The 25137-nt window shown below is 39.0% G+C and overlaps 1 protein-coding gene across 2 annotated transcripts; it reads left to right on the top strand.

The window, feature by feature from the left end:
- The first annotated feature begins 1343 nt into the window (after positions 1 to 1343).
- Positions 1344 to 24849, top strand: LOC114685856 (killer cell lectin-like receptor 2). 2 transcript variants are annotated; one of them, XM_037204060.1, is made up of 7 exons: positions 1344 to 1461; positions 3102 to 3265; positions 4888 to 4977; positions 6461 to 6685; positions 9295 to 9443; positions 10968 to 11071; positions 24516 to 24849. In XM_037204060.1, exons 2-7 carry the CDS (start codon positions 3154 to 3156, stop codon positions 24673 to 24675), a joined length of 840 nt encoding a protein of 279 aa, XP_037059955.1. In that variant the 5' UTR covers positions 1344 to 1461; positions 3102 to 3153; the 3' UTR covers positions 24676 to 24849. The 2 variants fall into 2 exon arrangements, with proteins under 2 accessions (XP_037059955.1, XP_037059956.1); XM_037204061.1 differs by lacking the exon at positions 1344 to 1461 and adding an exon at positions 1478 to 1754.
- The last annotated feature ends 288 nt before the right edge of the window (positions 24850 to 25137 follow it).

The following is a 25137-nucleotide window of genomic DNA, read 5'->3' as shown; positions in this document are numbered from 1 at the left end:
GAGGAGAGGGGCAAATTGTGAAACAGTTAGGAGGAAATATTGGAGGTGGGAGCTAAGGAATGGCTGTTAAGGGGGCTAAAGCTATCACATAGCAAAGTAATTAGCATCTGGATCTACAACATTCCAACATTTCCACTTCAATGTAGTTTTCAATCAGTGATCAGTAAATCACTCTTTGCTGACAAAAGCTTCTTTGCAGGAATTCCCATCACAAATCCATGGGCAAAACTCTTGGAAGAAAAATTCACCTTATCTTAGCTTCAAAACATAAACAGTTGTGATTTTTTTCACATACAACTGGTAGACTAAAATGAATTAGAGGGTGTATGGTAATCAATATTAGAGTTCCTTAATGTCTATCTCATTTGATCACATGACTCCATGCATAAAATGTCTAAGTATGTTCTAAAGTATAGCCCATATAGTTTTTAAATTAACAATGAAATAGTGTAAATAGTTTAAATATTCAACAGTAAGATATTATCTAATTACTTAATTTGAACTGTATAGAATTGATTAATAATTATATATCTTTAAAAATCTTATAGATCAATATTTATGAAAAGAAAAATGCTTATTATTTATCAGAAAAGTTGAAGTAGAAACATGGTGTTAAATTGGTGTGGTGGTATACAGCTAAACTCCCAGCACTGAAGAGACTGAGTCAAGGGGACTCAGAGTTTGAGGCCAGTCTGGGCTACATAATAGGTATGATATAACAATCGCTATATCAAACAAAAGAAAAAACACCAAAAACTCAAAACAAAACAACCAAAAGTCTGAGTCTGTTACTCAGTGGTAGAGTATTTGCTGAGCATGCATAATATCTTAGGTATGACATCTGAGCACCATGAAAACATCAGCCAGAAGACCACTCCGAATGGAAAGACATTAACATCCACTTTAAACATTCTCTATGATAAAAAGCTAGAAGAGCATACAGTAAGACTTTTATAGCAGACATGTGAGTGCTTAAAAGTAATTCCTAAAACACATTTAACTCTAATAAACATAATTCAAAAACAGAAAGTAATTTTAATTTTTTTTCAAATAGTAATGCAAGAAAATATTCAATCAACCTAATACAAAATTAGGATTGGAAAACCTTCAGTCATCTCCTTTTACTAGTGTTTTTGAAAAAGACACTTACTGGTTTTTCTTTCTAGCTGACACATTTATCTTCTCGGTCTTCAAATATCAATTATGGACATGATTTGCAGCATCTGACATGGTAGCTTGGTTCTTTCCTATCCGTCAGCACCAGCTTTCATCGTGCAATTTCCTCTTTTCTCTTTGGTCAAGAGGAGGGGCAGAAAATCATGAGCTTGAACATCACCCAAAGGTGATTCAGCTCTGCCTTTTCTCTTGGAACCTTGAGAGGATACAGAACAGAAAACACCAACCTGTCCCCCAATTGGGGATCAATTCCTTCAGCAATAATCATTTCGGGTTGAAACACAGGTAATAGCTGCTTTTATTGTTTTTCTATCACATGATCTTATGTTCTCTATGGAATTTCAGATGGTGTGACCTGAGAGCAGGATAAACGGGGATGCCTTGTTGGTTGTGTGTGATCTGGTTGACTCTGGCAGCTTGTGAAAACTGGAGTTACGCACTGGTTTTCTTTCTGAGTGTTCTGTGACTTCTGCTGTGTGCTGGAAAATGAAGTAAAGGGTTCTATGGAGTTCATTACTCTTTCACTGGATCAAATGTTTATATATTATCCATCTTGAAGAAGTCATAATTGGAGCCAGGTAAGGTGGCTCAATGTACTTGCTACACAAGCCCAATTGACCACCTGAGTTAAATCCATGGGACCCTCATAAAGTAGAATGAGAGGACTCACTCGGTAAAGTTATCCTCTGGACACATGCACCATAGCTCAAGTACCCTCACCCTCAACAGCAATAATAATAAGTAATGATTTTGAAAAAGAATTCTGTAACAGAAAGATTCCCTTTTCTCAAGAAATAAGGCAAAATATAAGTAATTTCAGAAAACTTCATGAATTAAAAAAATAGAAAATGCTGTCTCATGTGAAGCTTGTTTTCCATATAATCTGCTGGCTATCATCTCAGTTACTAATGTCAGGGATAAGGTAAGTTACAAATATTTACTATTCAGTAAAACATTGATATCTATTATCAGATTGGATCCCTTATAGGTATTAACTGATGATTGCTGCATAGTGACAGAATTTATTTTCATATAGGTGTCTCTGGCAACATCATATAATAGAATATAATATGTGAGGTAATCATGTACATGGAATGATTTGAAATTAAAACTTCAGGTTGTACCCTGCTATGTCCCTCTATTACTCCCACACCTCACCCCTGCAATACCCCTTTCTACTTTCCTGGTTGCTGCAGTCACTCCAGGTTCTGTAGCATGTCTGAAGCCTTAAAGCAAGGAGCATCAGATGTGAGAAAACATGCAATATTTGTCTTTTTGAGTCAAGGTTACCCCCACTCAGTAGGGTATTCTCTAGTTTCATGCATTTATCAGGCTTGACTCTGGAGAATAATGTGTAGGATGTGACTGAGTAGAGAGGTTGGACATCTCAGGAGAGATATTTTTGTATTTTCAGCCCAAAATGTTAATCAGCAGCAGTATTAAATTTCATATATTGTTTCAAGGCTTTGTCTAGGAAACTGATTGACATGCATGATGGATAAGAACATTTTTGCATTCATGTGTTTATCAAAACATGTAAATAATTATAAGCAAAATTTTTATTTATTCAGAAAACTGATTTTTTTATTTCAATTGATAGTTTAAAAGTATTTCAATGGTTTGTTGTAGTACCAATTTTGGCTAACATTTTATATATGTGTTCTGTCAATATTACAATGACTTATTAGTAAATTTTTAATCCTTTCTGTATCTCCTAATAATAAGTTCTGAGGCCATTAGATGTATAAATGGAAAAAAAAAAATCTTCAAAGATTTCTCACCTCCAGCAGAAAACATGGTCAGTCCATGTGATTGAGGGTGTTTGGATCATTAGGGGAATGAATCAGACTCTACTCCTTCCCACCGCACTGCAGCATCAGATCCAGGTACCTTCCTAAATGTGGACATTTTAACGTTTTCTTTAGAAATCACTCAAGGGCAGATTTTAACACAGACCATACTTCATTTACTCCCACGATGGGTGATGAAGAGATTACTTACACAACTGTGAGATTCCATAAGTCTTCAGGGTTGCAGAATCGAGGAAGGGCTGATGAGAAGCAAGGGCCCAGAGAAGCTGGCCACAGAGGTAAGTGTTTAAACATCTAAATTCACCTATTTTATGCATCATAAACTTCTAATTTTGAAAACAATATCCTATAGGCTGCCATTAGAAACAATATCTCTACTTTTGGAGGTTTTTTTTTTTTTTTTTTTTTTTTAAGACATTGTTTCTCCTTCTAATAGCCTTGGCTGTCCCAAAACTCCCTTTGTAGACTAGGCTGGCCTTAAACTCAAAGTGATTCTGCTGCCTCTGTTTCCCAAGTGCTTGGATTAAAGGCATGTACCATCATGCCTGGCTAAAATCTGTTTCATTTGCTTTTCTTTTCTTCTTTTTTCTTTTTTCTTTTTTTTGGGGGGGGGGGGCGGGAGAGTTGCCTGGGAAGTTCGAATCAAGGTTTCTCTGTGTAGCCTTGGCTGTCCTGAAACATACTCTGTAGAACAGGCTGGCTTCAAACTTAGAGATCTCCTGCCTTTGCCTGCCTAGCATGGTGATTAAAGGTGTGTGCCATCACCACTCAGCAATAATCCTATTTCTAGGTGTTAGCTAGAAACCAAAGAAAGCCGGATGGTCAGATCAGAATGATGGGAGCCTGTAAGAAAAAGTTATTGAGAATGGTGAAGTGAATATATTCTGTCAAATTTCAGAAACAATTAAGATTTTTTTTTTTAATTTCATGAAGAAGAATTCTGAAACTTTTAAAAGTAACACACTAGAATCTGAAGAAACACCAAGTGTGTTTAGAGAAATAAAATCTTAAGGAAATGAAAAGTATTCCTTATAAACAAAACATTTATTCTAACAAAAGGTGTTTTTATTGTCTTAAGTATTTCTCAACATCTACTGCATGACAGAGTCTCTTCCTGGGAAGAAGCTGCAGAGGAAGAGAGGGGACGACAGATGGTAGTGGGGATGGGGGTCACTAAACCACATTATGCTTTTGCAGAATAATTAAGATTACTAATGAAAACTTTCTATTCTTTTTCTGCTCACTCTTCCTATAATGTCACAAATGAACCCTAAACTTAACTTCTTTGACATACTGATAGTCAGAAGCTTGACTTTCAGATTCCCAACACCTCAGATACATAAAGATGTTTTGTATTAACGAGAGGAAAATATAACTTATATAAATAAAAAATCAAGAGTTCACTTCTAAGCTCCTTTATGTATGGCCCTGTATACAAGTCAGCTCCAGAAGTGCCATGGTTCCCTACAGTTCTCAAGAACATCCATCCCTCTTCCCTTCCTCCTCATCCTCAGTTATGCTCCCTTGGTGGACTGCTCGCTCCAGTTTGGGATCATCTACCCCAACTGTCTGTGCCTCCAGTGCTTTCTGAAGGATGCACTTTTGATCCTGTAGAACTGGGTGAGGGATATGTGCCTGTCATACAGCTATTTCTAGACTGAGTCAGGAGGATTAAAAATACAAGACCAAAGGTGAAAAAAGTTTGATATCCTGTGAAAATATGCACATATAAGATTTCAAAAATGGGTGCAATATAATTTTGAAGGCAATGTTCATTAAGTTTGTATGACAGAATTCTGTAAAATTTTAGAGACTAATACCCCATCATCTCCATGCTATACAAAATTATAATTAGTATTGGGACTTGCTTTTTTAATGGTGATTATTTTCTTAATTTGAGAATCTTCAGTCCCTTGGTGCTTCATTGTGATACCTCTGGGAGTCCTTTGTTCCATTCTGCTGGTGACAATTGCCGTGTTGGTGACATACAGTGAGTAACTGGTATACATCTTCTTTGCCTTTCTGCCTAAGTAATAACTTCAGTCACTTATTATGCAGTTATCACACTCTGCCCATTGTCCTGCCTATAATCAGGGGTTGTGCCACATAGCTCTGCACTTAGACCACACACACACACACACACACACACACACACACACACACACACATATGTTTTTCAAGAGCCAGAGTTTCTCTGTGTAGTTTTAGTGCCTGTCCTGGATCTTGCTGTGAAGACCAGGCTGGCCTGGAACTCACAGATATCTGCCTGCCTCTGCCTCCTGAGTGTTGGAATCAAAGGCTTGAGCCACCACCGCCCAGCTGTTAGGGTGTTTTTAATCCTGGCACACTACAGTGTCCCTTCCTCTTACATACCTATTTCATTAACTTTGGGGCTGTTGAGAGCTTTTGTGGTTTCTCATTCGTGGTCATGTACATTCTGAGAACTTGGTGATAGTCTGCCTTCTGAGCTGAAGAGATTGTGAATCATAGGTAAACATTCTGTGAGAAACAGCTGTGCAAAAGAAATGATGACCAGCCGGGCGGTGGTGGCGCACGCCTTTAATCCCAGCACTCGGGAGGCAGAGCCAGGCGGATCTCTGTGAGTTCGAGGCCAGCCTGGGCTACCAAGTGAGTTCCAGGAAAGGCGCAAAGCTACACAGAGAAACCCTGTCTCGAAAAACCAAAAAAAAAAAAAAAAAAAAAAAAAAAAAAAAAAAAAAAAAAAAAAAGAAATGATGACCTTCTTTTCATTTTCCTCAGTCTGTAATGAGGACATGGTTGTGTTAAAAGACTCGATATGTACAGAGACCTTAACACTTCAGCCTTATTAGATTCCTTTACCTCTTTAGAAGAAATCACTCCCAGAATGTGCTAAAATATAGCTATGTATCAGGATATTACGCTTTCCATCTAGTATTTGAGAATTGTGCCATTTCTTTATGTTTCTTAATTCACATTTTCAGTGGATGTTATAGGTTGACTGAATTCTTTAATTAGATATTTATTTGTAAGATTTTTGCTGAGAAAAATCAAAGGAATTGGAAGGCAATGTGCTTCCACCATAATTTAATTCTGCTTTATCATTTACTTTATACAGAAGTTTCTGGTAGAGGGAAATTAATATTTCCATTTCTTTAATGAGTTAATTGAGGTGTTATTTTCTTTTTTTTCTTTTTTTTTTTTTTTTGGTTTTTCGAGACAGGGTTTCTCTGTGTAGCTTTGCGCCTTTCCTGGAACTCACTTGGTAGCCCAGGCTGGCCTCGAACTCACAGAGATCCGCCTGCCTCTGCCTCCCGAGTGCTGGGATTAAAGGCGTGCGCCACCACCACCCGGCTGAGGTGTTATTTTCTAAATGGCAAAATAGCAATTGAAGTAATAATATATGTTGTCAACATGCGGGCATTTCTTATACATTAAATTTCAATATTTAGTATTTGTAACCATTTTTGAGGTATATCTTTTGTTAATTTTAGTTTTTCAATATAGTCAAGAAAACCATGAACTACAGAAAAATCTAAACAACCCCAGTCAAAGGAATACCACCATGCAAAATAACAGCTGCTTAAATGAAACTTTGAGAAATAAGTCTACATGGTGTGATGACTTCAAACATCAGAAGGAACCAGGCACTCTCAATAGAAAACAGAACAGATGCTGTGGGAAAACTAAGGTTGTTTTAGAATGTGTACAGCACACAGGTAAGAAGGGGATATTGAATAGAGAATTGCATTGTTCTGTATTGATTCCTCTCCAGAAGATTTGAAGTTCAGTTAGTAGCTAACAATGCTGGTGATCCCTGAGCTAATGGATAGGGTTTCTTTGTCTCATGGAGGATCCGGGAACCCTGGAAATCCCTGTGTGGATTAGGAAAATATTAGTTTCTAGAGCCATCCCGTCTCCACTGCTTCTAGGGGATGGGAGCTCAGTCAGCACAGCTGAGAACTCAGGACGTTTTCATGAGAGGTCAAATCTGAGTCCCAATTTCTTTTGTTGACAGAATGTGGAAGTTTCCAGTAAGAGAGTTTTTACCAAATTCTTAGGGTGAAATGGACTTAAAGCATTTACATGGATGCAGTCATAAAAATAAGTGTGTGTGTGTGATTTCCTTCTGCCTTGGTATCAAAGAGCTGGCCCGTTTGTGACCATAGTGAAGCTCACTGCAGCACACATGGGAGCTTCACCATGGTGCCCACACTGGTGAATCTCTGTCACTGAATGACACAGAGATGAAAATATCAAGTGTTACAAGGAACCTTTCTTTCCTTGCATCGTGACTGCTTAACATTAATTGACAGAGTTTATCATTCATTATTAAGAATTTTTTTTAAAGTTAATGTTCACAAAGAACTCTTGAATATGATCTCACTGTAAATGAGAGCAAGGATTGACAATTTTCATTATTCAAGGACTAATAATATCTTTAAAAATGGTAAATTTTAGAATGTGTGACAGAGAAAAAGTGGAAGTCCCCAAATAGTCACTGAGGCATCTCAGACTCATCAAAAATGTTTTATATTATTATTTTATAATAAAATAACTACCATCTCTAAGTGGCAGCATGATTCTGCAATGCTTGTGATTAAAACACTGAGACAGGAGGACTGCAAATTTGAGGACAGTCTAGGTGTCCAGCAAATTCCAAGCCACATTGAACTACAGAGTGATGATACCTCTTCTCAGAAAAACAAGGGTTGGACATAAAGGTTTGTTAATAAAGAATGGTGGTCCCCAGCACAGACCAAACAAATAAAACTTATTGAGATGTGGTAGCTATATAAACTACACATGTTTTAATGTATTCAAATTTGATACTTTGGTCATGTGGGTGTACCCTTGAAGGCAAGAGAACAGGAAATCACCATCAAAAGCTTCCTTGTTTGTCTCTTATATCTATTAAGGTAAGAGCATCTAACATAGAGCACAGCACTGCTGCATGTGTACAGTAGCATGTGGGTCACTGTGGACAGAGTGCATCACTGCAGACCTAGCATTGCATCATCCATGTAACTGCCTCTGAGCAGCAAGTGCTCATTTCCCCTCCCTCCAGCCCCTGGGATCTTACAAACCTCTGATTCTTAGAACTGGGCTGTGCTGTAAGCCTCATCTGAGTGAAATCAAAAAGTATGGTCCTGGCCCTAGTTTGTCACACTTTGCATTCTATCTTCAAGTTCATCTACGCTTCTCTGAAAGTCTTTCTTGTAGACTTCTGAGAAAGGGAAGTTATTGCAAAGGCTCTGCTGTCTCATTAGTAATGAATCAGTTCATAACAGGACACTTAGTCCTGACAATTAGTGAGCAGCAGTCAGGAGTCATCTGGAAGACTCTTACTATACAGTTGGTCACTTAGGTCAAGATTTCTCTTTAGAGGGTTAGATGTGAAAATGGTTTCATTCTGCAGCCCAGGCTGCCTTGGAACTCACCATATATAGCCAAGGCTGGCCTGGAATTCACTGCTTAACCTAGGCTGACCTCAAACTAGAGGTGAACCTCATGCCTCAGCCTCTGGAGTGCTGGGCTTGTAGGCAGGCAGAGGTCATCATGCCCGGTTGGATTTCTTCCCTGTCAAGGATAAATAGTAATCCTTTGTGTGTATATGATACATTTTCTCTATTGATCATCCATAATGAAGACTTAAATTTTATCCACAGCTCTATTATGAATAGTGCTGCATAGAACATGGGTGTGCAGGGGTCTCAGCATTCTAATGTCTCAATTTTTGACAGCCATGAGGTTTCACTTAGTTATAGATGTGTGATAAATACATTCTTCTATAGCACAAATCCTAATAGGTCTTATAATAGAAACCCGGAGACAGATATCAAGGTAAATGCTGAAAGATCAGAGGAAACAAGCCACAGCCACTTCTCACCTCACCAACTCCTCAGCCAAAAGGGGAAGAAGAACTTGTCTCCTCAGACAGAATGCCCCTGAGTCTTATCGCCACTTGCCTTATATTCTTTTCTCTGCCCAGCCATATCTCTTCGTGTCTCAACCTTCCTAGTGCTGGGATTAAAGGCATGTGACTCCCAGGTACTGGGATTAAGGGTGTGAGCCATCACTGCCTGGCTCTGTTTCTCTTTTAGACTGGATTGATCTCTGTAGTCCAGGGTGGCCTTGAACTCACAGACATCCATCTGCCTCTGCCTATAGAGCTAGGATTAAAGGTGTGTGCCACCCCTGCCTGGCCTCTATGGCTAACTCTATGACTAGCTCTTCCCTAGATCTTCAGACAAGCATATACAAAATATCACCATAGTCCTAATAATAGAATAATAGAAAAAAATCACCATTGTCTTATCTGTTGTAGAGAAGCATGTTGAAGGACACTTGTTCTGCTGTGGCATAAAATGTTATTATTTCATCATGGACATGGACCATAAACACTGGAGTGGATGTAAACAGACCTGCCAGGACTGCAGCTTATCCCTTTTGAAGATAGATGATGATGATGAACCGGTACCATAGATTCTTACATGCTTCTTTATTCTTAGACTCCTTCTCTAACCCTTGATAGTGAAATAGTGAGCCCAGATATTAAAAAAAAAAGTGTCCTTCAGCAGTTGTATGTGTTTTTCCTGTAATTCAAGGAAAAATCATACAGTAAGAATTTTCTAGTCCACTACTTCCTACTTCCTATTTAGTGTCAGGACACAGGGTGTTATGAGGAGACTCATTACTAAGGAAGACAGTCCTGTCTTTTCAATCTCCTCCCTTTGCCAGGAATCTGCAAAAGAATCCTGCAGAGAAGCATATTTTACCTGAATAAGTTTAGCCCTTTGGTATAGCACATCTTGTGACTGACAGTTATGTATCTTCATAGAGTGTCAACTGCACCAAGAGAGGCCACGGTCTAGGGTTTGCTCTTCTGAACCCAGAAGTGAGATTGTCTGAGATGAGTAACTGGCTGACAATAGAGAAAGTAACTGAGCTCTGGGCCAATCTGCAAAAAGGAAATTATATGAGAACCGGGAATTAAACAGTTTTTCCTGTTAGTTGATTTTCACTGAATCTGCCCATAATATTTACTTCCTAATATTCTTATATTTCATAAAAAATCTATCTTTGGAAATGAACATTTAAAAAGAAGCAAGTGGCCAGGATCCTGACATTAACTGTTTAGTATTGTTACTAAAAAGTTTCTTCAAATACATAGAGGGTATTTTTCTAGAGAAATGGTTAAATAATCAGCTTGAAAACTTTGTCATTTAGAATATGATGCACAATTTCTTCACCAATTTAATACATGTCTGAATAATTACAACATAAAATAAATTTTAATGTCAAGTAATGATATAATTTTTCATTTGATACAGTAAACATGGGTAAATTTAAACTTATATCATAAAATATATTCAGTAATTTTATTAGGTATCGTTCCACTCATGTGTCACATGTAAGACACACTCTTTACTTCCAAGTATCTCACACTTCCTCAAGTTCTGTCACTTTTGATCTAAGTAACAGCATTGGCTTCATTGCTGGAACATGGAGAATAGCACACAGCTTTTCACAGTGGACTTGGACTTATCATCTGGATTAATTAGTTTTTTTAGACAGGGGGGTCACTTAAGTTGAACACTTCCCACATGCTTCTGTGGTCTTCTAAAATGTGTATTTGAATAATTTCATAAAGTGTTAGGCTTACTTAAGGAGCCAGGGTATGAAGCTGGGAGACTGAGTTCAATGTCTACATTGGCTACACATTAATACTTTCTCTGAGAAACACGGTCACAAATCATTTCATGAATCCAGTATCTCTGGCCACCTGAAGTTTTCATTTTAAATAACTTATGTAGCTGTCATCAGCTTTTACATAAATGAGCTACTAGTGGGAAACCACTTTAAAAATGAACTTGGGTGGACTAAAGGGCTGGAGGACAGGACAGCAGAGACCTGACATAAGAATAGCTGGGAGCTGTTACCCTGTTCTTTTCTTACCAGACAGACATTTTATCACAATATGTGTTATTTCCCTTACAGAAGTTCTTACAGTCCCAGGTTACTGCAAACAGATACTGGATTGGATTAAAATACAGTGGAAGCAAAGGGGAATGGCAATGGATTGGCGATGTCCCATCTGAACTGTGAGTTTCCTGAACCCTCACACTCTAACACTGGTGCACAGTTGGGAGGAAGGTTGCAAAGGCTTTTCTCTCATTTCACATGGCTTTCCTCATTTTCTATGGAGCTCATGGGTCAGGACAAGATGCATAAGACGGTGTTTGAGCAAGTGTTAGACAGGGAAGAGGAATGGTTTAGAAACTGACTGCTAGTGACATAATACTGAACAGAGCTCAGGGTTGTATGTTCTAAGATGCAGAGGACACAAAATAACAAAGATTAAGATCATGTGAAGTAACTTGATCATCATGAAAGATATTATGAGTGTATCTTAAACATACACTTGACTTGTTTCTGTAGTTACCTTATGTAATTATTAATTTATAAATATAGGGGGGCTGGAGAGATGGCTTAGAGGTTAAGAGAACTGACTGCTCTTCCAGAGATCCTGAGTTCAATTCCCAGCAAACACATATAGATGAGATCTGGTGCCCTCTTCTGGCATGCAGGGATACATGCAGGCAGAATACTGTATACATAATAAATAAATCTTTTAAAAGAGAGAACTTAATTTATAAATATAAAAAAAATATATGCAATGCACATCTACTTTTCATTTCAAGGTTGCTGTAGTCTATAAACTCTAAGTTCGTTCTGATAGAAAACTCTTCGTTGGTTTTCTTTATTAATACCATTTCTTAAAAATCTCATACATATACAGAATGAAATATGAACATATCATCCCCTACTTGCCCTCTCAACCTTCCCCTGACTGTACCTAAGGTGTTCCCATCTAACTCATGTTTTCTTAGTTGATGCTGTCCACTGGTGCATGTTTGTAGGCCATTCACTGGAACAAGGATACCTCCCAGTGGCCACAACCTTAATAAAGAATGTGTCTCTCATTTCCAGCAGCAGTCACCTAATACTAGCACATTAAGAAATAGAGGGCCCCTCCCCAACTATGCTGGAATTTTGGCTGGCTTGATCTGGTTCAGGTCTCATATAGGTGACCACAGCTGTTGTGAGTTTGTGAGTAGGAAAGCCTTGTCATGTCCAGATTGCAGGATTTCACAGAGCTTTTCCTGTCATCAGGCTCTTACATTTTTTCCATTTTTCTCTTCCCTGTTGTTCCCTGAGTCTTGGGATGGTGTTGAAGGGGAGGGAGTTGAAGATGTCCCCGTAGGGCTAAACACATTTTCTCTTCCCTTCTGAACTTTGACTAGTTCTGCTGCTCTGTACCGATTACTGCCTCCTGCAAAAGAAGCTTCTCTGATCAAGGTCGAGAGCAGCCCAGATCTAGACCGTAAACACATGTACTAAGAGTACAGTTTGACTACATGCCCACTTATCAAAGTGATTGAGTGATTGTAGCAGTGTCCACCCTAGGGCCCTGAACTCCACATTCATGGGCTTTTCATTTGGATTACAATAGCAAAGATGATATCACTTATGTAGTAAAGATCTCAATTCTAATAAGAAAACACTTAATTATACTATAACCACTGGGCACATCTTGCCTGTCAGGTCAGTATTGAACCATGCAGTCCCCAGTGCTGGGTAAGACCATTCATATCTCTTCTCCCCCAGTGGCCTACAAATCACCTTCTTGTCCTTTGAAAAATAGCTCAAGGAAAGAAGTTTCCTGGTTGATTTGAAATTGATTTCTCTATGTTCTGACAATACAGTGTGTAGTGTCTTCAGCAATCAGGTCTTACCATGTAACCATGTAGTTATGGTTGGTAACCAAAGGTAATGGCAATATGCTGTGCTGCTGTGGAGACCTATGTAGTCTTGCTAACCAATAATTCCTCTGGATGTATCCCCTGCTTTATACTTTGATTTTCATTTAGTAATTCATATTTTCTGTGGTTCTAACTCTTTTATGATTATATTTTCCTTTTCAATTTCATTTTTCAATTGAATATATTTTGATCAGCTTTCCCACCCTCTGACACCTCCCACATCCTCCTCACCTCCCTACCCACTAAAGTCAAGTTCTTTCCTTCTCTTTCCTCAAAAAAAAGTGAAAATAAAATAAAAAAGCACCCAAACAGTTAAAAATTATTTAAACACACACACACACACACACACACACACACACACACACACACACACACACCATACCACACCACCAAAGGAACAAAGAGTCTACTTTGTGTTGGTCATATGCAAGCCTATTAACTAGTGGGTGTCCATAAGGCCTTTGATAAACCCTTAGTTTTGGTTAACCCACTGTTGTTCTTTATCCCCAGTACTATCGACATTTGATGTTTTAAGTCTCAGAATTGCTCCCTCTATTTTCATAACATACATTACCATTCTTCCTGCTTGTTGATGGTTTTAGAAATACTAATATTGAAATTTCTATCACAGGAATTCTGTATTTGTCCAAAAATAACGTTGGTCCGCACACGCGCGAGCGTGTGTGTGTGTGTGTGTGTGTGTGTGTGTGTGTGTGTGTGTGCATTTAAAAATGTTTATTATCTAACTCCTAGAACATGACCATTCAAAAACAAATAAAAACCGAAAAATACAGGGTTTTTTTGGGGGGGGTTGTCTTTTATTTTCTATTTTAAAAATTTATTGCTGGGGGATAGGGGTACAGGCCTTTAGTCCCAGCACTTGGTGGTAGAAGTAGGCAGCTCTCTGTGAGTTCAAAGCCAACGTTGTTTACAAAGGAGTTCCAGGAAAGACAGAGCTGTTACACAGAGAAACCTGTCTTGAAAAACCAAAAATAAATAATTAATTTTTTACAGTTTAGCCACAGTCTTCTCTCCTTTCTTCCTCTCCTTCCTTTCAGCTCTTCAGTTGAGCTTTCATAATTGATAATAAGTCTCATGACAATGATAATGTGTCATTGTTGGGGAGCTGATTGCCCAAAACAAAAGTCCATCTACTAGTGCCAAAAGTCATCACCAGTATCAGAGAAAGCCCCTGCTATCACTGTTAGGAGATCCACAAGAAAACTAAGCCACACAACTGTCACATATATGCAGTGGGCTTAGGTCACTCCCCGAAGGCTCCCTGGTTTTTGGTTCAGTCTCTGTGAGTCCCTGTGAGCTTGGGTTAATTGACTCTGTGGTTTTCTTGTGCCATTCTGACTCTCACAATCATTCCTCCCCCATTCTACAGGATTCCCCAGGGTCTTCCTGAGGTTTGACTGTGTGTCTCTTCATGTTTCCATCTGTTGCTGAGCGATCCGTCTTTGGTGGCAATTAGGCTAGACAACAGCCCATGAGTATAGCAGGATATCATTATGAATCATTGGACTGACTTTTTCCCCAGTAATGTTCAGTCTGTCCTGGGTCTCTGTACTGTCTAGCCTCAGGGTCCTCATGTAAAACCCTCATTCTAAGAAAAAACTCCGCCCCCTTCCTCTCTCTCTTCCATCTTTTTCCTCCAAGGGATATGCACCCTTGATCTCCCCCCTCTCTTTCTACTTCTTCTTCTTCGTCTTCGTCTTCATCTTCGTCTTCCTCTTCCTCTTCTTCTTTTTCTTCTTCTCTCTTTTATTCTCTCTCTCCTATCTTTCTCTTCATCTCTTTATTATAATAAACTCTCCACATGGATGCAGTGTCTGGGATGTGAATTATTTGCCAGCACCGCTGCCACATCCACCAGGCTCACATGGCATTCATCTGCCCAGTCCACCACTTCATCTGCCCAGTATGTTTCCCTGTACTCTTGGGATACTCTTGGGGGTCTCCCAGATGCAATGATTCATAACAGTGTCTATTATAAATAACGCTGCTATGAACACAGTTGAACAAATGTCCTTGTGGTAGGATGGAGCATCCTTTAGATACATGCCCAAGAGTTGCATAGCTGGTCTTGAGGTAGGTTGATTACCATTTTCTGAGAAACAACCATGTCACTTTCCAAAGTGGCTGCATAATTTTTCACTCTCACCAGAAATGGAAAAGTTAATTATAATTTTAATTACGTTTTATATCATTTAAAAATCATTTTAATTTTTATTTTGTTGTTTATAGATAGCGATTCATGTGTCCCAGAATGGCTTTAAACACCTGATCCTTGTGTGTCCAACTTGCAGGTGCTGGGACTACTGGCAAGTGTGACTGTGCCTGTCCTGTTCTTTGTCTCTTGAAAGATATCAACTATTCTTATTTTACAACTGTTAGATCGTAATCCTAATGTCTGAAGTTTTATGCAACTGAATGTACTGTTTCTGCTGGATTTTTTAAATGTGGTTTTCTTTGAGGCATTTATTAAATGTATTCTTCAGTGGCTACAGAAACTGTCTGAAGCATGGTATTCACAGTGGTTCAGGAATCTTTTATTCAGTACCTGGGAACATGGTAGGTCTGGTCACTTCTGTTTGAATGTGGTCCAGCCAGTGTGGATAGCTAGGTTCCAAATCTGCAGGAAAATAATTTCCTCTCTCTCCTCTAATGACACTCTCAAGAAGGTTGTCACAGAGGTGGCCAGAGGACAGACAGCTCTACAAGATGGTTTGATATATTCAAAGCACATGAATTATTATTGATGGTATATTAGTTTTGTTTTTTCTACTTGAAATATCATTTCATACAGGCTAGCCCCACTTCTGCATCTACCTCCCAAGCACCAGGATGGATGATGTTTTACACCATGACTGACCACAGAGCTAGTGAATTTCTTTACAGCCTACAGCACCATACAGAGTCAGAGATGGGCAAGTGGTAACATTTGGAGTGAGGTGCCAGTGGCTGAGAGGAAGCCTACGGCCAGGTTAAAATATCTTTGTAGACCTTATCTATGCTACAGAACTGCCCCCTGATGATGGTATGATGACCAGGGTCGGAACTGAGGATTCAGTATACAAGACTGGTGTTGAGAAGATTTCTTTCACCACCAGAAGCATTTTCTCTAGTGGGAAGAGGCAGTATCTTGGACATCTCTTTCAATGTCAGGTTTTAATGGACCTAGTGAGCAACTGTGAGACTAGCTTGTCTTGTGTAGAACTCCAAATAGACATCACCATGGAGGCAAAGAGTTCATGATGCAGAATGTGTGCTCCATGTGGATCTTGTGAATAGTTAAGTGTCTATTGGATCTTTTCCTCTTTGTTCGTGTTCAACACATATGCTTTATTGATTGTGGGAGCCCGTTCTGGGGTTCCTCGTGGCTTTACCCAGCAGGTCCGAATAGAAGATGATCAGGACCACGGGCCTGAGTGCAGGTGTCTGAGATGGCCTGCACTTGGCTGTGCTGGGGGAGGAGGTCTTTTGCTCCACCCCTTGGCGTCTCTATAAAAACCCTGGACCAGAGACAGTCCGGGCCCGTTGGAATAGGTTCCAGGCCCTCTCGAGGCTATCCTTTATTTTCTATCTGTTTATCTCCACAAGATTCTCCGCTATAAATCCTTCTATCTAATATTTCCTGCTGCTCGCACTCAAGAAAACTCTGGGAAGCTGTGGGGGTGGTGGGTAAACGCCCCACAGAATGGCGCCATGAACAGGGACTAAAGAAAAAAAGGGACTAAAGAAAAAAAGGGACTAAAGAAAAAAGGGACTAAAGAAAAAAAGGGACTAAAGAAAAAAAGGGACTAAAGAAAAAAAGGGACTAAAGAAAAAAAGGGACTAAAGAAAAAAAGAGACTAAAGAAAAAAGGGACTAAAGAAAGGGGAAAAAAGGGACTAAAGAAAAAGGACAAAAAAAAGGGGGGACTAAAGACAAATGAACAGGGACTAAAGACAAAGTAATAGGGACTAAAGATAAAGGAAAATAATAGTTTTAATACAGAGTTTTTGGTGAAAGTGCTGAGTCAGCCCTGCCAGTGGAAAGGCATGCCGGTGTTATGAAAAAAATATATATATTTATATATTTTTTGGTGAGGCAGGGGTTTTATCCTCGAGAGAAAAGGAAAGCGGACTGGAAGGATGTCCGATGCTGCAGCGAAATTCTCTTCTGTCAAAATTTTCTATCTTCTATCCCTTTCTCAAATTCTATCTGTGAAAAATAAGTAAGGTATAGGGTAGTAATATAGTTTAGGAAAAACTTAGAAGTGTAAGATTGTGTAGGAAAAAATAAGTAAGGCAACTAGACAGAAAAACTCTTCAATTTTCTAACTTTGGGGGCTTTGAAAGCAAACTGGGAAAAAAAAATCTTTCTTTGGGCTTTTCGGGTAGTAAAAAAGCTCTTCTTTGAGCTTATGGGGAAGAAAAAGTTTCCTATGGAAGCTTTTGACCTGGGGACAGCTGAAATGCCAAATCCAAGCGGCAGGAGAAAGTAATTTCTCCCTGAGGCAAAAATGGGGGTGTAAGAAGTCAAAGTTTAAAGTTGGGAAGTTTTGGGAAAAGTTGGTCTTTCTCCTGGGGGGAAAAATCTTTCTCTTAAACTATAAAACTTTTCTTGGAAAAATTGGGGGGCAAAATCTCTCTAAAAAGCCTTAATCTTTCTCAAAAGCTCTTAAACTTAACTAAATTTGTCCTTCTGAGAGAGGACAAAAATTAGAATCACCTAAAGATATTAGTATGGGGACCACCTGTGATTAGCTCTAAGGGAAAACAACAAACTTAAGACAGTAAAACCTCGAAGTTCTCTTTCAAGCTTTAACAATCCTCCCTGCAATGCAGGAGGCAGGAACAAGTTTCTAAAAACCTCTAATAAGCTCTCTTCAAGCTAGTATAAGACAGTGGGTCAGAATATCCTGAGGGAAACGCTTGGGGACAGCAAGGGTGAACAGCTACAGAGAGCCCAAAAGGGCAGCAAACTTTACCTGAGAAAAGCAAAAAGCCAAGCTTTTCAGTTACAGCCGAGCTGAGGCAGCAAAGGTTCTGAGTGAGCGTTTCAGAATGAAAAGGTGCTCCTAATCACCCTAATGCAAAGATCCCCTGAAGCAATGAAAACTGTTAGCATTGTATCCTCACTTGTGACCAAAAACCCAGAGGTGACTGGCCAGCATCTCTGAGTTGGAGTGCATTTCGGGGATACTAGGGTTCCTGCAGTGGTAAACTTCCTGGAGCACAGAGCTGAGGCAGGAAGGTGCAGGACCCAGGGGAAGATTGCTAATGAACAAACAAAGCTAAAGCCGGTGGGAACAGTACAGTTGCACACTTTCCTACAAGTCCCGGGTTGATAGGTCCACAGCTGCAAAAAGAAATCTGAGAAAAAGCTTTCCTATCAGAGTAAGGACCTTTCTGGGAAAACAGTAAAGCTGAACTGTCTGAAGCAGTCGTGCTGCTGAGTCAGAACGCTGTCTGGGGAAAGAGCCCAGGCAGGGCAGAACAGAAACTATCCAAGAGTAAAGCTTTCTTTTCTGTCAGAGAAAGCATCTCTTTGAGAAAAGCTTTGTTTCAACTGACTTCCTGAGATGAGGGAGTGTAGCCCTGAGGGGTGATTGCCTCTGGCATAAGCTCTGTCCTTGAGCACCCAGACAAGCAAACCCAACCCACTGGGGGACTGGGCCAGGTGAAGGTCTGATGAGGCAAAACACCTGTCCTAATGGGAGTTTAGAGATGGCAAAAACCTCCCTTGTTAGATTTTCAGTCTGTATGCAAACCACACAGACCCTGAAAACAGAAACGGACAAAAAACCCCTACCTTCAGTAGCAGGGAAAGCCGCCGCTGTAGTGTTGGAAACTGTTTCTAGGGTAGAGGGGATAAACTGAGACCAAACTGGATACTGTCAGGGAGAAAGACTCTGAAGAAACAGAGGGGACAGATTTCTCCCCAGAAAATGCATGACCTGGCAAAGCTGCTAGAGTTTGAGGCAGAATCGGGGGGAGAAAAAGAAGCGCCCCCTACCTCCAAAAGCAGAGGTACAGAGCCGCAGACAGATACCTGAAGCTCTGCATCTGGAGAAGGAAGGAGCAAGCAAAATGAGATAGATCAGTGGGAGAAAATCTCTCTGAAGGAGCTATGGAAAAGCTGTTGTAAATGATCTTGTTTTTTCACTGACTGGCTAAAACCAACACAAGCCCCGAGGAAACTTGCTATCAGAAATGCTAGCCTCAATGCCGGTTAACGAGGCAGGTGTGGTTCTGATTCGGGGACCAGTGTCTAATGAAGGAGAGACACCTGTTGAAGCCAGCTGAGGAGAATAGAAACCTTCCAATGTGCCATAGCTAAAAATGTAAAATGCTTGTTCAAATCTCCCGTTGCAAAAGCAAAAAACTTTGTTCAAACCTCCCGGGCAAGAATTTGTAAGCAAGTCTGGTAAAAGAGAACCAGTTGACTCTCAAACCCGAAAAAAAAATATGGGAAATGATATAAGGGACTGATATCATTATGGACTGATATAAGGGAAATGCATTCTGGGAAAGGTAGTTTTTCCGCTAAAGATGGTGACATTGCCCTGAAACACTTTTGTCAGCTCAAAAATACGTTCATGGTAAACTTAAAATACAGCCTTTAAAAAGAATAAGGAGGAAAATCATCTAAGAGTTTAAGTGTCAGTTCCAATGAAAAATTGAAAGGATACGGAACTAGGTGCTTCATGTTGGTAAAATGCCTTATTTACCCTAATAGCTGTGCAAAGTTTTTACGGTAGTTGGATGACAAAAAACTACCTATAAGAGCAAACAAGTCACCTTAAAATCCTTAAAACAAGGGAAAGCAGTTTATACACTGAACGTTGTCTTAGATATGAAGAAACTTATGTTGAAATTAAAAGTTCTTTGCCTTTTGAACAAACTGCCTGCAATAAGTAATTCCTTTGCAAATAAATAAGGAGACAAGGAAAACAGGCATTCAGAAAAGAAATGACTGCTTTATAGATGGGAAACAAACTTCAGAAAATTTAGCTGTCTTACAGAATAGTTGCTTTACCTGAAAGTTCCTTATAAGAAATCAATGCTAAATATCACCGCTGCTAATAACATCAGGAGTTAAAGCTAATGAAGTGAAAATACTAAATCCTGAAACTCAAGTGAAATGGAAAGATCCCTGCTCGGGATTATGGAAGGGTCCTGATCCTGTGTTAATATGGGGTCGAGGACATGTCTGTGTTTTTTCACAAGAGGAGAATGAAGCTCGGTGGTTACCAGAGCGTTTGGTAAGGAGCGTAGAACTAAGAAAAGTCAGCTCCAATGACATTTCCTATAAAGGAACCAGAATGAAAGTGGCTCGATTAGTGCTTCTGAGGTTTTGTCACTGGTTTAAAGCAGTGAGGAAATAAGAGTTCGGAGCTGTGCTGCTTTTGGCTTTAGCTCCTTTAGAAAAATACCTTATATCACCTAATAGCTGTGAAGTATTGGCAAATAGCTTTACAGAAGCTAAATATGATAATTTCACCCTCAGCGTAAAGTTTTTCAGTAGAACGAACCAAAAATACTGCTGTGATAGAAACGTTTGTCTGAATTGAGGCATTTAGGGGAACTATTATGAATTTGGGTGAAGGGACAGCCTCTAGTTAAAAACCATTTACCGCTGACAGTGCATCTCTGCCAGTCCGGAACGGCTGAGAGAACTGGCAACTTTGGAGTGTGGCTTCGTCCTGAGAATGCTACAATCCCCTAGCAATAAGTATCACAATTCTATAATGACAACACTCACTAAAGCCCAGTGCTTTATAACAAAACTGACAATGAACTCTAAACTTTAGAAATGATGTACGCACTTCCTGTCTAGTTAAGAAAATCTTTATAATAGAGATAGTAATAATAATTAAGAGTAAGAAGTAGAAAGATGAAAATAAGATGTGAGTTTGTAGAAATTCTGTCTTGTTATATCTGTGTTAAGAAATCTTTAGGTGTTTGCTAAGTTAGATATATGCTAATAGTAGCCTATATAAGTTTGTAAAATAGATCTATAGAGTTCCTTTAAGAATATAAGCTTGTAAGAAGTATCTAAGGTAGTCTTTTTTTTTTTTTTTTTTTTTTTTTTTTTTTTGGTTTTTCGAGACAGGGTTTCTCTGTGTAGCTTTGCGCCTTTCCTGGAGCTCACTTGGTAGCCCAGGCTGGCCTCGAACTCACAAAGATCCGCCTGGCTCTGCCTCCCGAGTGCTGGGATTAAAGGCATGCGCCACCACGCCCGGCTATAAGGTAGTCTTAAGACATGTAGTAATAAGCTTGTAAGATGCTAGTTGTAAATGTAAGTTTAAATAAGAAATAAGATGGAATGAATATAAATATATGAGAATTAATAAGAAATATATTTGCTAAAGTAGTTCTATAGTTTCCTTAAAGTATAAATAAGTAGATGTTAATATGTGAGTTTGTAAAAATGTAAATGTTGAGTTAAGCACATGTTATGTGGGTTTGTAAAGTGTAAATGTTAAGTGAGTCTATTAATGTATATGGTGAAAACACCTGAGACACAGGAGATAGTGTCCTAGTAGACTGCAAAGTAGGCAGTCTGAATGGTTTCAAAAGCTCCAGAAGCCGCTAAGAAGCTAAGAATGGCGGATGCCAGAACCAGCACAAAGCATCCGCAGCTGAGATCCGTGGAATATCAACGCAGCACAGAAAAACCTGAGCTAACAGCAAAAACGGTGCGGTTTAAAATATTACTATAACTAAAAAGTTCTGTCTGTGAGAACAAAAGTTACAGAGACACTTGTTTGAACAAAAATTAACTACAAAAAGTTTTGGTTGAAAAACGTCTCTTCATATTTGGAAGTGAAAGCCTGATATCAGAATTTTTCTTGTTTGAACTTTTTGAACTTAAAATGAGATAAAATTACAGAAAGATTTTGGTTATGGATTTCTCATATTTGGAAGGCTAGTACCAGAATTTATCATTTGAATTTTAAGACTTAAATGAAAAGAACAATAGATTTCATTGCAATGGGACAATTTTGAGCTCACTTATAGTAATGACTTAGGAACGGTTTTCTGGAATTAAGTTAAAAATGGAACTGTTTAAATGAAGAAATTGTTTCTACCTTGACTCAAGATGCAGTTTTGTGTATGCATATATGCTTTATTAACTGGCGATTTATGAATTGTTTTGTGGAACTGTTTATGTAAAATTGGAATTACTTATGGAACTGGTTTTGTGTTACAAATGGAACTGTTTAAACAGAAAAGTTTGGGTTTTCTAACTAGGCTTGAGATTTTGCTTAAAATTATAAAGAAAAGGGAGAGTTAATATTCCTTAGTCTATTTAATTTTAATTGTTGTTTGAGTGGATGAAGGTCATGTTTTGTTAGTAAGAAATGCAAGTGGGGTATACTAAGAGACTACTTTTAAAGTGTGTAAAGAGTTTTATTAAGAAACTGCTTTTGGATGTTTTGCTAAAAGTTTTCAAAGTGTTAATGGTTAGATTGAAAATATTGCTTTTCAATATGGGTTTGTAGGAATTGTATAAGTTTGGGTTCCTCTAACTAGGTTTGAGTTTTTGTTTAAAAATTATAAAGAAAAGGAGGAGTTATGAGGTTGAATTATGTTTGCAGAAATTATGTTTAACCTATTGATATTAGTGCACCATGGTTTTGTGGAATTAAGGAAATATTTAAGTCTGACGTGAATACATCAAAGTTTTTCCTATGTTCTGTTAACAAGAAAATTCAAATGATTGAGTTAAAGTTGTAAGACGGAGAAAATTGTTAACTATATATAGCACCATATATGCTAATTCAAATGGTTCTGTTAAGAGTTTGCTTTGAGTTGTAAGATTGAGAGAATTGTGACTATGTATAGCAATATTTATGTTAACCTGTTAATGGTAATGATGAAGCTAAGGGATTCTTTACGTTTGTAGTTGCCTTAAGAGTTTTGGTTTAGAAAGGGCTTGAGGCAGCTAAGACTGCTGTAGTCACCTTGGACCTAATTCAAAAGAGAAATGCCATCTATATCATCCTCTACTCCCATACTGGGAGGTGTAACAGCTATGGATATTGCTGTAAGCCATTAATAGTTAATTTTATATATTAAGAAGGGGGGACCTGTGGAAGCCCGTTCTGGGGTTCCTTGTGGCTTTACCCAGCAGGTCCGAATAGAAGATGATCAGGACCACGGGCCTGAGTGCAGGTGTCTGAGATGGCCTGCACTTGGCTGTGCTGGGGGAGGAGGTCTTTTGCTCCACCCCTTGGCGTCTCTATAAAAACCCTGGACCAGAGACAGTCCGGGCCCGTTGGAATAGGTTCCAGGCCCTCTCGAGGCTATCCTTTATTTTCTATCTGTTTATCTCCACAAGATTCTCCGCTATAAATCCTTCTATCTAATATTTCCTGCTGCTCGCACTCAAGAAAACTCTGGGAAGCTGTGGGGGTGGTGGGTAAACACCCCACAATTGATTGTACCCATAATCATGTCTCATGGCTCTCTAATGTGTATACTCATTCCTACTGTACCTTACTAGATCTGTCTATACCCCAAAAGGCCAATTAGTTTCATTTATCTTCTCTTGCTGTTCCTATGGTAAACACACCATTTCTACCTGGCTTGAATCTAGGGCTCAACAAATGATGATCTTTTGTTGAAGCTTTATCCCTTTGACATCAAATGGAGTTTGGTGGACTTCATTCCCTATTTTATCTCCTTTTATACAGATTCTCAACAGCCTATCCTGTTTAAATCTCACTGTGTTGCCCAAACCATGAGACCCTGTCCTGTGTGCCACATACATTTATTTTTTCTTGTTTTTAAAATGTCTTTATTCCAAAAAGCATCATAGAAAATAAACCTTAGTGTAAAATGATCTTATGGTGATACTGAAAATTAAATTTACTTGTAGATGAAAAATTAACAATGTAGAATACATACAGATTTGAATTGTGATCAAGAGAACATTTTTACTTTTATTACATTTATTTATTTTTGTGTGAATGTATGCATGTGTGTTCCCATGTCACAGCACATCTGTAGTTAGAGGGTAGTTGAAGGAGTCACTTTTCTTCTTCTACTCTGTGTATCCGAAGTCTGAACTCAGGTTGTCAGGTTTGGTGGCAATGGCTTCTATCCACTGATCTGTGTCACTGGCCCAATGCAGATGTAACCAACCGTCTTATTAAATAAGAAACACAGAAACAATGTAAAAGAGAAAGCCAAGAGGTCAGAACTCAGAGCTAAAATCTCACCCTTCCTCCTGCTGTGTCCCAGCTTCCCGAAAGAGAGCTATTTCCTGTGTGTAAGTCGTTTTTCTAGTCATTCTGCCTTCTCCTTGGTTGTAAACCCAAACACGTGACTGCCTCATCACTGTCTGAATGTACAGCCCCCTAGGTCTTAAAGGCATATGTCTCCAATGCTGGCTGTATCCCTGAACACACAGAGATCTATGGGATTAAAGGCGTGTGCCACCACCGCCATGCTCTTTCTATGGCTCTAATAGCTCTGACCCCCGGGCAACTTTATTTATTAACATACAATCAAAATCACATTTCAGTACAATTAGAATACTACCACAGCCCAAGACCTTTTTTTAAATGAGTTTAGAGAAAACAAAAAAACTTTTAGTAAAACAAAACTAATTCTATAGTCTGTTTAATTTGGTCAATAAAAATTGTTTTTAAAACCATGGCCTACATCACATCAATATGTTTCAAATTTTAATAACTGCCCATTGTGTGTTTTGTTTACAGTAATTTGACAACAGTGAAATTATTAAAGGAAAGTGGAGGCTGTGCATTTCTCAGTTTTGGAGGTATACGTGAAGATGACTGTGGTAGAAAATACCCCTGTATCTGTGAAAAGAGAATGGATAAATTCCCTGGTTCCATGTACAGTATGAAGGAAAAGTAAAAATGGAACGTTTTATCATATTTTCTGGAATCCTGTGATGATTTGTGACTACTTGATAACTGAATGTCTTAACCAAAGGACTCAGTCAGCTGAGCAAACATACCAATGAGCTGGAAAGAGAAGAGATGTGCTGTGGGATGTTCTGTATGTCCTGTGGGAGCCCTTCTTGGGTTCTTTGTGGTGTTACCCAGCAGGTCCGCATAGAGGATGATTAGGACCATGGGCCTGAGTGCAGGTGTTTGAGATGGTCTGCACTTGGCTGTGCTGGGGGATGGTCTGTATGTCAAGTTGTTCTGATTGATCAATAAATAAAACCTGATCGGCTGTGGCTAGGCAGGAAGGATAGGCGGGACTAACAGAGAGGAGAAAAGAAAGAACAGGAAGGCAGAAGGACTGACTGCCAGATGCCGCCAGCACAAGAAGCATGTGAAGATGCTGGTAAGCCATGAGCCACCTGGCAAG

The sequence above is a fragment of the Peromyscus leucopus genome, chromosome 3 (genome assembly GCF_004664715.2).
Source record: "Peromyscus leucopus breed LL Stock chromosome 3, UCI_PerLeu_2.1, whole genome shotgun sequence".
Classification (NCBI taxonomy): Eukaryota; Metazoa; Chordata; class Mammalia; order Rodentia; family Cricetidae; genus Peromyscus; species Peromyscus leucopus.
Note: the sequence above shows the minus strand (reverse complement) of the source record. Positions and strands in the feature narration are given on the sequence as shown.